This window comes from Panulirus ornatus, chromosome 73, assembly GCF_036320965.1.
Source record: "Panulirus ornatus isolate Po-2019 chromosome 73, ASM3632096v1, whole genome shotgun sequence".
Classification (NCBI taxonomy): domain Eukaryota; kingdom Metazoa; phylum Arthropoda; class Malacostraca; order Decapoda; family Palinuridae; genus Panulirus; species Panulirus ornatus.
The window spans coordinates 15106054-15122554 of record NC_092296.1 but is presented as its reverse complement, the minus strand read 5'-3'; the positions used below and the strand labels follow the sequence as shown (position 1 = coordinate 15122554).

At 41.3% G+C, this 16501-nt stretch overlaps 1 protein-coding gene across 1 annotated transcript in view; it reads left to right on the top strand.

The window, feature by feature from the left end:
• Window positions 1–1315: 1315 nt before the first annotated feature.
• LOC139748269 (ecto-NOX disulfide-thiol exchanger 1) overlaps window positions 1316–16501 on the top strand; it is a 217819-nt gene continuing 202633 nt past the window's right edge. Inside the window, exons 1-3 of the mRNA XM_071661229.1 lie at window positions 1316–1521; window positions 2181–2342; window positions 6437–6620. Of these exons, the coding sequence (XP_071517330.1) occupies window positions 1326–1521; window positions 2181–2342; window positions 6437–6620 (542 nt within the window). The 5' untranslated portion in view covers window positions 1316–1325. The remainder of the gene's footprint in view (window positions 1522–2180; window positions 2343–6436; window positions 6621–16501) is intronic.

Here is a 16501-nt window from a genome sequence, read left to right as displayed (position 1 = left end):
TCTCTCCATGTGACCAAACCATTTTAATACACCCTCTTCTGCTCTCTCAACCACACTCTTTTTATTGCCACACATCTTTCTTACCATGTGAGAAACTGCAGAAGCTGGTGACTGAGTTTGGTAAAGTGTGTGAAAGAAGAAAGTTAAGAGTAAATGTGAATAAGAGCTAGGTTATTAGGTACAGTAGGGTTGAGGGTCAAGTCAATTGGGAGGTAAGTTTGAATGGAGAAAAACTGGAGGAAGTAAGTGTTTTAGATATCTGGGAGTGGATCTGGCAGCGGATGGGACCATGGAAGAGGAAGTGAGTCACAGGGTGGGTGAAGATTCTGGGAGCATTGAAGAATGTGTGGAAGGCAAGAATGTTATCTCAGATAGGAAAAATGGGTGTGCGTGAAGGAATAGTGGTTCCAACAATGTTATATGGTTGTGAGGGATGGGCTATAGATAAGGTTGTTCAGAGGAAGGTGGTGTGTTGGAAATGAAATGCTTGAGGACAATATGTGATGTGAAGTGGTTTGATTGAGTAAGGAATGAAAGGGTAAGAGAGATGTGTGGTAATAAAAAGAGTGTGGTTGAGAGAGCAGAAGAGGGTGTATTAAAATGGTTTGGTCACATGGAGAGAACGAGTGAGGTAAGATTGACAAAAGAGGATATATGTGTAAGAGGTGGAGGGAATGAGAAGAAGTGGGAGACCAAATTGGAAGTGGAAGGATGGAGTGAAAAAGATTTTGTTTATTGGGACCTGAACATGCAGGAGGGTGAAAGGCATGCAAGGAATAGAGTGAATTGGAAGGAGATTCTTTTTGATGCCATTTAAGTTGAATTTGGTTTTTGATGCCATTTGAATTGAACTGTACAGTGTTTAGTGTGTGAATGGGATCCTGTGGAGTATAGGTGTTAGTTGATAAAGGGAGGGGTTGTTTGCTTGGTGCTATTGTTTGTTGAGTGCCTAGATACAGAGTATGTTGGTTTGGAAGGCAGCAGTTATACAGTTCTTTGGAGACTTTCTCACCTTGAAACAGTCCATCATTTTCCTTCTGCATGAACTCCAGCCTTGATGCAGGAGCCTTGCGAGAGGGGTTTTAGGGTTATGATAACTGTGACTATTTATGGTGTCACAAAGATTAGCAAATTTTTGAAGTGCTGCTTTGAATTTGATCACTGTAAATAAAACAAATATATTATTAGTATGGCTTTAATTTACAGTCATAGGAATGCAGGTTAGTACCATGAGCTTGTGCCAGTCAGTTTCTTGTGATAAATATGAACTTCTGAGGTATACTAGATCATTAATATTTTTTTGATCCACAGATGGTCCACCCCCAATGCCACCAATGCCCCCTGGTCCTCCACCCTGCACAACCATGGCCAGTCCTTCTCCCTCGACCAGTCAGGGACCTCCCAATATGACTATGGGGGGAATGATGGCACCACCCCCTCCACCAGGACCAACAGGACCTCCAGGGCCTCCTCCACCACCTCCAGGTGGACCAGTGATGCCTGCAGATTATCCAAATGGAGGTCAGTCATGGAAAGAATTTTAAAAAACTAATATCCCTTATCACATTATTAGTCCCATGTAATGCCCATATTGTGTATTGCTTGACTTGTAAGTCATTAATTTTGTAAGCATAATTTTCACACTTAAGAACTAGGGAACATGGAAAATTTTGTCACAGTAATGTGTCCTTTTTTCTGTTTTAGAGTTTAGTGTATAAAGTGTTGTTTTAATTTTTTTCTTTTTTATCAAGATCAGTGATGTCATTAAGCCTCACTTCATCTTTAGAGGTGGAAAAGAATCATATTGCTATTTGTTTGTCAAAATTACAAACATCCTATGTAAATGGGAATGGAGTTCAAAGTAAGCATTACGGAGGAGTATAGAAGTGATATAATTCCTCAGTAAAGTTATTGAATTAAAAAGATGTCTAAAAAGGCAAGATTGATTAAGATGTTTCATCTTGTAGTAATTATTATAAGACCCTGACTCACTTTCTTGGTAACCAGTTTTTGACTCAAGGTTCTTGGGAGAGGGAGTTGTACTTTTGCTTGTGGGTTACCAGCTAACTGTAGAATACATAGATGTGTTGAGTCTGACATTTTTGAAGATGAATGCAGATGGATAGGCAAGTAGCTGAATAAGAGAGACCTTAGTGAGAATTTTATTGTTGGTATTACAGGGATGATGGGCCCTGGTCCTATGGGAATGGGCCCTGGTATGGGGCCAGGTATGGGGCCAGGGATGATGGGGCCCATGCAGGTAACAGTCAACCCAGCAACAAATGATGCACCTCTTGAGTTCAACACCAACAAAAACAAACCGCCCATGCCTGTTTCTGCCAGTAAGTCATTGAAGATGGTATGCTTGAAAGTGTTGTGCTATTAAAGCTGGTCTTATGTACAAGCAGCAGAAAAAGGATTGCTACCTCTGGGTTTAATAGGTTTGAAATTCTCAATATTGCTCCAGTACATTTGGTAGGGTTGGTGTTCATGTTATTTTTAGTATTATGCATCATAAGATCCCTTGCTCTTGCCATATTCTTTTATTTAAATTTTGGAAACAATATTAAGAATAATTGATTGAAGTTTGAGAAATGAATATTAATTCTTTGGTTGTAAGAAAAAACTTGAAGGGATGAGTTGACATTTACCATATATTGTGTAGCATGAAAAACAGTGAAAAGAAAGGAAAAGGGTCAACAAATATTTAGAAAATTTGTTGATTTTGCTGAGGGAAACTTTTAAAGAGGTTTTTTTTTTTTTTTCGCTGTCTCCCGCGTTTGCGAGGTAGCGCAAGGAAACAGACGAAAGAAATGGCCCTACCCACCCCCATACACATGTATATACATACATCCACACACGCAACTATACGTACCTACACAGCTTTCCATGGTTTACCCCAGACGCTTCACATGCCCTGATTCAATCCACTGACAGCACGTCAACCCCGGTATACCACATCGCTCCAATTCACTCTATTCCTTGCCCTCCTTTCACCCTCCTGCATGTTCAGGCCCCGATCACACAAAATCTTTTTCACTCCATCTTTCCACCTCCAATTTGGTCTCCCTCTTCTCCTCGTTCCCTCCATCTCCGACACATATATCCTCTTGGTCAATCTTTCCTCACTCATTCCCTCCATGTGCCCAAACCATTTCAAAACACCCTCTTCTGCTCTCTCAACCACGCTCTTTTTATTTCCACACATCTCTCTTACCCTTACGTTACTTACTCGATCAAACCACCTCACACCACACATTGTCCTCAAACATCTCATTTCCAGCACATCCATCCTCCTGCGCACAACTCTATCCATAGCCCAAGCCTCGCAACCATACAACATTGTTGGAACCACTATTCCTTCAAACATACCCATTTTTGCTTTCCGAGATAATGTTCCCGACTTCCACACATTCTTCAAGGCTCCCAGAATTTTCGCCCCCTCCCCCACCATATGATCCACTTCCGCTTCCATGGTTCCATCCGCTGCCAGATCCACTCCCAGATATCTAAAACACTTCACTTCCTCCAGTTTTTCTCCATTCAAACTCACCTCCCAATTGACTTGACCCTCAACCGTACTGTACCTAATAACCTTGCTCATATTCACATTTACTCTTAACTTTCTTCTTTCACACACTTTACCAAACTCAGTCACCAGCTTCTGCAGTTTCTCACATGAATCAGCCACCAGCGCTGTGTCATCAGCGAACAACAACTGACTCACTTCCCAAGCTCTCTCATCCCCAACAGACTTCATACTTGCCCCACTTTCCAAAACTCTTGCATTTACCTCCCTAACAACCCCATCCATAAACAAATTAAACAACCATGGAGACATCACACACCCCTGCCGCAAACCTACATTCACTGAGAACCAATCACTTTCCTCTCTTCCTACACGTACACATGCCTTACATCCTCGATAAAAACTTTTCACTGCTTCTAACAACTTGCCTCCCACACCATATATTCTTAATACCTTCCACAGAGCATCTCTATCAACTCTATCATATGCCCTCTCCAGATCCATAAATGCTACATACAAATCCATTTGCTTTTCTAAGTATTTCTCACATACATTCTTCAAAGCAAACACCTGATCCACACATCCTCTACCACTTCTGAAACCACACTGCTCTTCCCCAATCTGATGCTCTGTACATGCCTTCACCCTCTCAATCAATACCCTCCCATATGATTTACCAGGAATACTCAACAAACTTATACCTCTGTAATTTGAGCACTCACTCTTATCCCCTTTGCCTTTGTACAATGGCACTATGCACACATTCCGCCAATCCTCAGGCACCTCACCGTGAGTCATACATACATTAAATAACCTTACCAACCAGTCAACAATACAGTCACCCCCTTTTTTAATAAATTCCACTGCAATACCATCCAAACCTGCTGCCTTGCCGGCTTTCATCTTCCGCAAAGCTTTTACTACCTCTTCTCTGTTTGCCAAATCATTTTCCCTAACCCTCTCACTTTGCACACCACCTTGACCAAAACACCCTATATCTGCCACTCTATCATCAAACACATTCAACAAACCTTCAAAATACTCACTCCATCTCCCTCTCATGAATATATTAATTATAAGAACATCATTACTTCGCTCTTGAGGAAATCATGCATTGAGTGCATGCCACTTTTCCTTTAATTACTGGACTTTGTAGAATGAATAGCCATTAATGTTCAGACGATATGTCTTAATCAGAATTGTAGATGTACGTATATGGGTGTATGGTCATGCAACTCATCTATGAACCCTCAGAGAGAACAAATATAGATATAATGAGTCCTCACATAATTCTCAAATGAAACAGGGATTTAGCTGAAATCTAACTTCATTGTTTTCATAATGAAATGTGAGTTTTAGAACTCCACCAGATTCCCCAAACACTCACTGTTTTGTATTAAACTTTGATTATATTTCTTTATTTATTATACTTTGTTGCCATATCCCGCATTAGCAAGGTAGCGAAAGGAAACAGACGAAAGAATGGCCCAGCCCACCCACATACACATGTATGTACATACTTTTGATATGGTTATATATTCCTTTTTTCCACTAATATTAGATATTCATGTATGTTTTATAAACAGTCTCAGGGAAATTTTCAGTGTAACAGATAGCAGATGTTAGAGATGTAAAAGTTTTTTGATAATTCCATAATTCCTTCTCCCTTCCTGTAGTACTTGATACTTTTCTATCTCATTCTTGTTATTGTCAGAAATGGAGAGCAGGGCTACCAGTGCATTATGATACATAGAAAAAGATATCAGAACTCCTCTCAACATTTTTACTTTCAGGGGTCTCTCTTTAGTACACCTTATTAATTAGTATTTAATCCAGTAATGCTCACTCTGTGTTTATTCCTATACCCATCTTTGCTTTGTATATTCTCTTTTTTTAAGCTAAATAATCTTTCAGCACTCAACAGCACAAGCTGTTCAGTATGTTTGTTCTCACTGAGTACTCCATGAACCATAGAATGGCGAGAAACTTATGGAGTTATGTGCTGGAAAAAGACCATTGTTTGTGGTTGCCATACTTTTTTTTTTCATGTATATATCAGGTATCCCAACTCACTATTTCTTTTTCAGCACACAACTTCACAATCTGGTCACCACCTTTTCATTCACATTATGGAGACTGTAGGTGTACTTGTACATGTTAGCTTTTCCTGCCATGATTTAACTTAGTAGAAACCCTTTCTTTGGTATTTAGAGATGCCTTATGTCACAAGCAACTACATGTAGCACCAAGAAAGAATTCCATTGCCTGTGTTACATGTGTAATATTTCATAGTTTATTACTGACAGTCTTTTGGGCACTAATTATGGTGATAATGATATGATTTATGTTAAACTGGTAGCATTGGGAAAAGTTCTTTGTGCATCAGTAATCCATTGGTGGTGGTAATGAAGAGATGAGGTTAAATGAGTATGCAAATGTCAACATGCACTTGAAAAGGTGAGCATGAGCAGCACAGCAAATTTCAGTGTTTGTAGAGCGACAAATAAGTGTGATTTAACATTTTTCACTTTTTTTTATGATTTTTTTTATATTTGGTATTCATTCATAGGATTACTGCAGAGTTTTATAGGTCTGTCCTTTTAATGCATAAGCTTTCATTTTAATCTTTTTCCTTGTTTTAAGTTCAGTGAGGCAGGGGTTTCTAAGATGAATTTACACATTTAAGATTATTTTGAGTGTTCCTTTGAAAAGAGAATTGTCTTCCAAGTGCTAGTAGAATCAACACACAGTGTTGTCAAGTCAAAGAAATTATGTTTTGTAGTTTCTTCCTCCACAAAGACAAAAAGAAGGTTTCAGTGAATTGTAGCAAAACATATTTATTCACTTGGTTTATTTTGATACTATTTTGCATTATAGGTTAATTGGAATGTCCACCCTTCATTACAGATAATGGTGAAGTTGTGGATACAAATATCCAAGAGCCTGTAATAGTAGAGGAGCGAAGGGATAGGGATAGGGAAAGAGATCGTGATCGTGAGCGAGATCATGGAAGAGACAGGGACAGAGACCGTGAAAGATCTCGTGGCAGAGACAGAGACAGAGATCGTGATCGTGATCGGGAACGTGAGAGGTAAGATTTTTCTAATTCTTCCATTTCACTGTATAAGGATACAAGTAAAAAAAAAGCTTGGGTTTCATTATAGTTGGTAGCTGCATGTTCTTAGATGGCAGTTTTAAGTAATTTTAGTTGGCTGAGTTGCTAACTTTTCAGAACCCCATTTATCATTTGGATGTTTTAAGTTGTCATGTTTGTGGAATGTTCATGAATATTTTCACAATTGTTTTTGCAGCTTTAGGCTTCTATATACTTCTTGTATGTGTAACACATTTGATGACAAAAATTTGCATTTGCAACTTTTTTTTTTTTTTTTTTTTTTTTTATACTTTGTCGCTGTCTCCCGCGTTTGCGAGGTAGCGCAAGGAAACAGACGAAAGAAATGGCCCAACCCCCCCCATACACATGTACATACACACGTCCACACACGCAAATATACATACCTACACAGCTTTCCTTGGTTTACCCCGGACGCTTCACATGCCTTGATTCAATCCACTGACAGCACGTCAACCCCTGTATACCACATCGCTCCAATTCACTCTATTCCTTGCCCTCCTTTCACCCTCCTGCATGTTCAGGCCCCGATCACACAAAATCCTTTTCACTCCATCTTTCCACCTCCAATTTGGTCTCCCTCTTCTCCTCGTTCCCTCCACCTCCGACACATATATCCTCTTGGTCAATCTTTCCTCACTCATTCTCTCCATGTGCCCAAACCATTTCAAAACACCCTCTTCTGCTCTCTCAACCACGCTCTTTTTATTTCCACACATCTCTCTTACCCTTACGTTACTTACGTTACTTACTTACATTGCATTTGCAACTATATTCATTTATTTTATTTATTTTGCTTTGTCACTGTCTCCCGCGTTAGCGAGGTAGCGCAAGGAAACAGACAAAAGAATGGCCCAACCCACCCACATACACATGTATATACATACGCGTCCACACTCGCAAATATACATACATATACATCTCAGTGTATACATATATATACACACACAGTTATATACATATATACACATGTACATAATTCATACTGTATGCCTTTATTCATTCCCACCACCACCTCGCCACACATGAAATAACCCCCTCCCCCCTCATGTGTGCGAGGTAGCGCTAGGAAAGGACAACAAAGGCCACATTCGTTCACACTCAGTCTCTAGCTGTCATGTAATAATGCACCGAAACCACAGCTCCCTTTCCACATCCAGGCCCCACAGAACTTTCCATGGTTTACCTCAGAAGCATTTGCAACAATTGATATATATTGTTTTAAAGCACTTTATACAAAGCATCACAAGCAGAAGCCTTGCCTGTTTCATCTATCAAGTCTTGGAGTCACCCAACCTAATACTGGGAAAGCAGCTAGTCTGCGTATGGTATTAGCTCAGCATACAGGACAAATGGTATTGATCTTTGTTTGTGTGAGTGAGTTGTATAGTGTTACCAGACTGTTGTACCTGTTTGAGTTTGCACTGTGAGTGAAAAGTCACCTTTGGCAAGACTGTATTTTTAGGAGTTCAGTTTCATCAAAGAAGTTCTCATTCCAAAGGAGTCTGCAGTTCCTAGATGCTGTAAGTAGCACATCCTTGGTTTTGGGGTAATTGAAAATATGAATATATGTGTACTGTTGGGAAATGTTTCATGAATTTGCATGCTTATAGGAGACTGTATATGTCACCCTCCTGTATTCAGAAAATATTTGTCTGATACTGCACAACTTAGGATACTGTGTACATTGTCTGCTCGTTATATTTGATGTAGAGAATACCATAAGAGAGATTGAACCACTTAATGATCAGCTAATTTGGTGTAATCTTAACATACACTTCATTTATTTGCATCGTCTTATTTCTCTGTCATCCCTTGCTTGACCATTGTTCATAGCTTATATATCTGTATTGTATTATCTAATTCTATACCATTCATATATTCAAAGCAGAGAACAACTGTTGGATGTTGTGAATACCTTCTATAGAGGACCAAATGCCTGTGTTGAAATGGATAAGAGTTTTGCAAAAGTTTTGGTATACATGTGGGTGTGAGGCAGGTGTGTGTGTTGTCACCATTGTGTTTTAACATATGTATGGATTGGCGGAATGCGTGCATAGTGCCATTGTACAAAGGCAAAGGGGATAAGAGTGAGTGCTCAAATTACAGAGGTATAAGTTTGTTGAGTATTCCTGGTAAATTATATGGGAGGATATTGATTGAGAGGGTGAAGGCATGTACAGAGCATCAGATTGGGGAAGAGCAGTGTGGTTTCAGAAGTGGTAGAGGATGTGTGGATCAGGTGTTTGCTTTGAAGAATGTATGTGAGAAATACTTAGAAAAGCAAATGGATTTGTATGTAGCATTTATGGATCTGGAGAAGGCATATGATAGAGTTGATAGAGATGCTCTGTGGAAGGTATTAAGAATATATGGTGTGGGAGGCAAGTTGTTAGAAGCAGTGAAAAGTTTTTATCGAGGATGTAAGGCATGTGTACGTGTAGGAAGAGAGGAAAGTGATTGGTTCTCAGTGAATGTAGGTTTGCGGCAGGGGTGTGTGATGTCTCCATGGTTGTTTAATTTGTTTATGGATGGGGTTGTTAGGGAGGTGAATGCAAGAGTTTTGGAAAGAGGGGCAAGTATGAAGTCTGTTGGGGATGAGAGAGCTTGGGAAGTGAGTCAGTTGTTGTTCGCTGATGATACAGCGCTGGTGGCTGATTCATGTGAGAAACTGCAGAAGCTGGTGACTGAGTTTGGTAAAGTGTGTGAAAGAAGAAAGTTAAGAGTAAATATGAATAAGAGCAAGGTTATTAGGTACAGTACGGTTGAGGGTCAAGTCAATTGGGAGGTGAGTTTGAATGGAGAAAAACTGGAGAAGTGAAGTGTTTTAGATATCTGGGAGTGGATCTGGCAGCGGATGGAGCCATGGAAGCGGAAGTGGATCATAGGGTGGGGGAGGGGGCGAAAATTCTGGGAGCCTTGAAGAATGTGTGGAAGTCGAGAACATTATCTCGGAAAGCAAAAATGGGTATGTTTGAAGGAATAGTGGTTCCAACAATGTTGTATGGTTGCGAGGCGTGGGCTATGGATAGAGTTGTGCGCAGGAGGATGGATGTGCTGGAAATGAGATGTTTGAGGACAATGTGTGGTGTGAGGTGGTTTGATCGAGTAAGTAACGTAAGGATAAGAGAGATGTGTGGAAATAAAAAGAGCGTGGTTCAGAGAGCAGAAGAGGGTGTTTTGAAATGGTTCGGGCACATGGAGAGAATGAGTGAGGAAAGATTGACCAAGAGAATATATGTGTCGGAGGTGGAGGGAACGAGGAGAAGAGGGAGACCAAATTGGAGGTGGAAAGATGGAGTGAAAATGATTTTGTGTGATCGGGGCCTGAACATGCAGGAGGGTGAAAGGAGGGCAAGGAATAGAGTGAATTGGAGCGATGTGGTATACCGGGGTTGATGTGCTGTCAGTGGATTGAATCAAGGCATGTGAAGCGTCTGGGGTAAACCATGGAAAGCTGTGTAGGTATGTATATTTGCGTGTGTGGATGTATGTATATACATGTGTATGGGGGTGGGTTAGGCCATTTCTTTCGTCTGTTTCCTTGCGCTATCTCGCAAACATGGGAGACAGCGACAAAGCAAAAAGAAAAAAAAAATGGATTGAGTAATAGGAAAGATGAAAGCAAACCTAAGGAAAAAGGGTGTAGCGATGGAGTGTGTGGATGATACTGTGTTTTCACTAAGAGTAGTTGCAGAAGGTTGTAGGTGTGTTTAATGATATGTTTAATTATAGGCAATTGAAGGTAGATATGAGCAAAAGAAAGTAATGGCATTTGAATGGAAACAGAGTGAAAGTATAGATTTTGCAAAGCCCAAAGGAGTGAGAGAAGAAACTGTGTTATAGATATTGGGGTAGAAAAACTGGAAGAAATGACTGACTTTAAGTATTAGGGGCAATCTTGGGTAAGTTTAGTGATAAGGAAAGAGAGAAGGCACTACAGAGTAGAATTGGGTTATTGGGTTCCTTAATAGAATAATGAAGGGTAGAGGTGTAAAACTGGAAGAAAAGGAGGGATTAAGGGACAGCATAGTCCTCCCATCACTGACCTGTGCAGCCAAAATATGGACATGAGTCACAGAGGTCAAGAATCTAGGTTGTGGAAATCAGTTAGTAGAGAGGAGCATGTGATTTGACTACATATAATGGAGAATGAAATGAGGGGTGTATAAAAGAATTGTTATGGCAGGGAATGCAAAGGGAGTGAATTGTGCATTGTAGAATGGGGGAAATGCAGTACTTTGAAGGGGTTTGAACCTGTGGAAAAAATGAGAGACTGGGGTGTATAAGGAAAGTGTATGATAATATGACTGAAGGGTTTGGTATGAGAATAAGACCATCTGTGACATGCAGAAGTAGAGTGGAAGAGTACTGAAGAGAGAGAAATGGTGGAACTACGTGTGGAATAGTGTATGCAAAGGAGGAACTAAGGACAGGGGTAAGTGGAGACACTCATGCCGTTGCCACCCCCTTGAAGGGAGTTCCTGGATGGAATGGGCATCAGAGATATAGTTAGAAAAGATCAAGATCAGTAGATAGGTAGATTAAGAATTACATAACAGGTGTTTAGATAAACATTGGGAAGCACCTTAAATGCTAGAGTAGATGTAGATTGCAGGAATGGGCTTGTTAATTTTTCTTTTTATATTTATTTATTTATTTTACTTTGTCGCTGTCTCCCGCGTTTGCGAGGTAGCGCAAGGAAACAGACGAAAGAAATGGCACAACCCACCCCATACACAATGTACACACACACACGCCCACACACGCAAATATACATACCTATACATCTCAATGTACACATATATATACACACACAGACACATACATATATACCCATGCACACAATTCACACTGCCTGCCCCTATTCATTCCCATTGCCACCTCGCCACACATGGAAAACCATCCCCCTCCCCCCTCATGTGTGCGAGGTAGCACTAGGAAAAGACAACAAAGGCCCCATTTGTTCACACTCAGTCTCCAGCTGTCACGCAATAATGCCCGAAACCACAGCTCCCTTTCCACATCCAGGCCCCACACAACTTTCCATGGTTTACCCCAGACTCTTCACATGCCCTGATTCAATCCACTGACAGCATGTCAACCCTGGTATACCACATCGATCCAATTCACTCTATTCCTTGCCTGCCTTTCACCCTCCTGGATGTTCAGGCCCCGATCACTCAAAATCGTTTTCACTCCATCTTTCCACCTCCAATTTGGTCTCCCACTTCTCCTCGTTCCATCCACCTCCGACACATATATCCTCTTGGTCAATCTTTCCTCACTCATTCTCTCCATGTGCCCAAACCATTTCAAAACATCCTCTTCTGCTCTCTCAACCACGCTCTTTTTATTTCCACACATCTCTCTTACCCTTACATTACTTACTCGATCAAACCACCTCACACCACACATTGTCCTCAAACATCTCATTTCCAGCACATCCACCCTCCTACACACAACTCTATCCATAGCCCACGCCTCGCAACCATACAACATTGTTGGAACCACTGTTCCTTCAAACATAGCCATTTTTGCTTTCCGAGATAATGTTCTCGACTTCCACACATTCTTCAAGGCTCCCAGGATTTTCGCCCCCTCCCCCACCCTATGATTCACTTCTGCTTCCATGGTTCTATCCGCTGCCAGATCCACTCCCAGATATCTAAAACACTTTACTTCCTCCAGTTTTTCTCCATTCAAACTTACCTCCCAATTGACTTGACCCTCAACCGTACTGTACCTAATAACCTTGCTCTTATTCACATTTACTCTTAACTTTCTTCTTTCACACACTTTACCAAACTCAGTCACCAGCTTCTGCAGTTTCTCACATGAATCAGCCACCAGCGCTGTATCATCAGCGAACAACAACTGACTCACTTCCCAAGCTCTCTCATCCACAACAGACTTCATACTTGCCCCTCTTTCCAAAACTCTTGCATTCACCTCCCTAACAACCCCATCCATAAACAAATTAAACAACCATGGAGACATCACACACCCCTGCTGCAAACCTACATTCACTGAGAAGCAATCACTTTCCTCTCTTCCTGCACGTACACATGCCTTACATCCTCGATAAAAACTTTTCACTGCTTCTAACAACTTGCCTCCCGCACCATATATTCTTAATACCTTCCACAGAGCATCTCTATCATATACCTTCTCCAGATCCATAAATGTTACATACAAATCCATTTGCTTTTCTAAGTATTTCTCACATACATTCTTCAAAGCAAACACCTGATCCACACATCCTCTACCACCTCTGAAACCACACTGCTCTTCCCCAATCTGATGCTCTGTACATGCCTTCACCCTCTCAATCAATACCCTCCCATATAATTTACCAGGAATACTCAACAAACTTATACCTCTGTAATTTGAGCACTCACTCTTATCCCCTTTGCCTTTGTACAATGGCACTATGCACGCATTCCGCCAATCCTCAGGCACCTCACCATGAGTCATACATACATTACATAACCTTACCAACCAGTCAACAATACAGTCACCCCCTTTTTTAATAAATTCCACTGCAATACCATCCAAACCTGCTGCCTTGCCGGCTTTCATCTTCCACAAAGCTTTTACTACCTCTTCTCTGTTTACCAAATCATTTTCCCTAACCCTCTCACTTTGCACACCACCTCGACCAAAACACCCTATATCTGCCACTCTATCATCAAACACATTCAACAAACCTTCAAAATACTCACTCCATCTCCTTCTCACATCACCACTACTTGTTATCACCTCCCCATTTGCGCCCTTCACTGAAGTTCCCATTTGCTCACTTGTCTTACGCACTTTATTTACCTCCTTCCAGAACATCTTTTTATTCTCCCTAAAATTTGATGATACTCTCTCACCCCAACTCTCATTTGCCCTCTTTTTCACCTCTTGCACCTTTCTCTTGACCTCCTGTCTCTTTTCTTTTATACATCTCCCACTCAATTGCATTTTTTCCCTGCAAAAATCGTCCAAATGCCTCTCTCTTCTCTTTCACTAATAATCTTGCTTCTTCATCCCACCACTCACTACCCTTTCTAATCAACCCACCTCCCACTCTTCTCATGCCACAAGCATCTTTTGCGCAATCCATCACTGATTCCCTAAATACATCCCATTCCTCCCCCACTCCCCTTACTTCCATTGTTCTCACCTTTTTCCATTCTGTACTCAGTCTCTCCTGGTACTTCCTCACACAAGTCTCCTTCCCAAGCTCACTTACTCTCACCACCCTCTTCACCCCAACATTCACTCTTCTTTTCTGAAAACCCATACAAATCTTCACCTTAGCCTCCACAAGATAATGATCAGACATCCCTCCAGTTGCAACTCTCAGCACATTAACATCCAAAAGTCTCTCTTTCGCGTGCCTGTCAATTAACACGTAATCCAATAATGCTCTCTGGCCATCTCTCCTACTTACATACGTATACTTATGTATATCTCGCTTTTTAAACCAGGTATTCCCAGTCACCAGTCCTTTTTCAGCACATAAATCTTCAAGCTCTTCACCATTTTCTTTTTATGTCTGTGAATATTTTTCCCTTTAGGAACTTGCATAAGGGAGTGCCTATGGCAGAAGAGTCTCCATAACTGGTAAACTTCAGTGCAGTTTCTTACTCTTTTGTTTTTCACCCTTAACAGGCCACTGGCAGAAGGCAACTCTAGCACAGTGTTTTGAGAGGCTTCTACCTAATGTTCCTTCCAACTACTACTACCCAATTTTTCTACCTAAATGTTCCAGCCTACTAATTCTACCGAATGCTCCCACCTGGTATTCCTACCTACTATTTCTACCTAATGCTCCTGTCTCATGTTCCTTCCTTATACTTCTCTCTGTTGCTCCAACCATTTTACTAAAAGGCAAGGCAGTTGAATAGCACTCACACCACATGAAAATCTGGTGTTATGAAGTATGAATCGCATGAGTTGTGTTATCAAGTATTATTTGTGACAAGTAGAGATTGTATGCCTGTGGACAGAATGCCAGCAGTCCACATGTGGGTGAGGCAGAAAGTAAAGACAGCTACCTGGGTCAGAGGAGTGCAACTTGACGACCACGTAATTGCTGTCTCTTTTTGTAGCGTTCACTAACCCTCCCGATACCCAGGTGGATAGTGCTGGTAATATACCTCCCTGGTTGGTGGCTGCCTACCATCTACTACCTGTTGACTGTTATTCAGCAATTTTGATTTCTCAAATGGACTTCTCAATGACCTCCATTATGCAGTGACATCATTTTGATCATAAACGAAGAGATTATTTTCAATAATTATATTGATATATATCAAATGCAGTCATAATGAATTTCATAAGTTACATATTTTTTTTTTATTATTTTGCTTTGTCGCTGTCTCCCGTGCCTGCGCGGTAGCGCAAGGAAACAGACGAAAGAAATGGCCCAACCTACCCCCACACACATGCACACACACACACGTCCACACGCAAACATACACACCCACACACCCCAACGCACACACATATATACACACACAGACACACACACATATACGCACATGCACACATTTGACACTGTCTGCCCCTACTCACCCCCATCGCCACCCCACCACACACGGAATAACATCCCCCTCCCCTCTCATGTGCGCGAGGCAGCGCCAGGAAAAGACAACAAAGGCCCCATTCACTCACACTCAGTCTCCAGCTGTCATGCAATAATGCTCGAAACCACAGCTCCCTTTCCACATCCAGGCCCCACAAAACTTTCCATGGTTTACCCCAGACGCTTCACATGCCCTGATTCAATCCATTGACAGCACGTCGACCCCGGTATACCACATCGATCCAATTCACTCTATTCCTTGCCCGCCTTTCACCCTCCTGCATGTTCAGGCCCCGATCACTCAAAATCTTTTTCACTCCATCTTTCCACCTCCAATTTGGTCTCCCACTTCTCCTTGTTCCCTCCACCTCTGACACATATATCCTCTTGGTCAATCTTTCCTCACTCATTCTCTCCATGTGCCTAAACCATTTCAAAACACCCTCTTCTGCTCTCTCAACCACACTCTTTTTATTTCCACACATCTCTCTTACCCATACATTACTTACCCGATCAAACCACCTCACACCACATATTGCCCTCAAACATCGCATTTCCAGCACATCCACCCTCCTGCGCACTACTCTATCCATAGCCCACGCCTCGCAAGCATACAACATTGTTGGAACCACTATTCCTTCAAACATAGCCATTTTTGCTTTCGGAGATAATGTTCTCGACTTCTACACATTCTTCAAGGCTCCCAGGATTTTCATCCCCTCCCCCACCCTATGATTTACTTCCGCTTCCATGGTTCCATCCGCTGCCAGATCCACTCCCAGATATCTAAAACACTTTACTTCCTCCAGTTTTTCTCCATTCAAACTTACCTCCCAATTGACTTGACCCTCAACCGTACTGTACCTAATAACCTTGCTCTTATTCACATTTACTCTTAACTTTCTTCTTTTGCACACTTTACCAAACTCAGTCACCAGCTTCTGCAGTTTCTCACATGAATCAGCCACCAGTGCTGTATCATCAGCGAACAACAATTGACTCACTTCCCAAGCTCTCTCATCCACAACAGACTTCATACTTGCCCCTCTTTCCAAAACTCTTGCATTCACCTCCCTAACAACCCCATCCATAAACAAATTAAACAACCATGGAGACATCACACACCCCTGCCACAAACCTACATTCACTGAGAACCAATCACTTTCCTCTCTTCCTACACGTACACATGCCTTACATCCTCGATAAAGTTATTATTATTATTATTATTATTATTATTATTATTATTATTATTATTATTTTA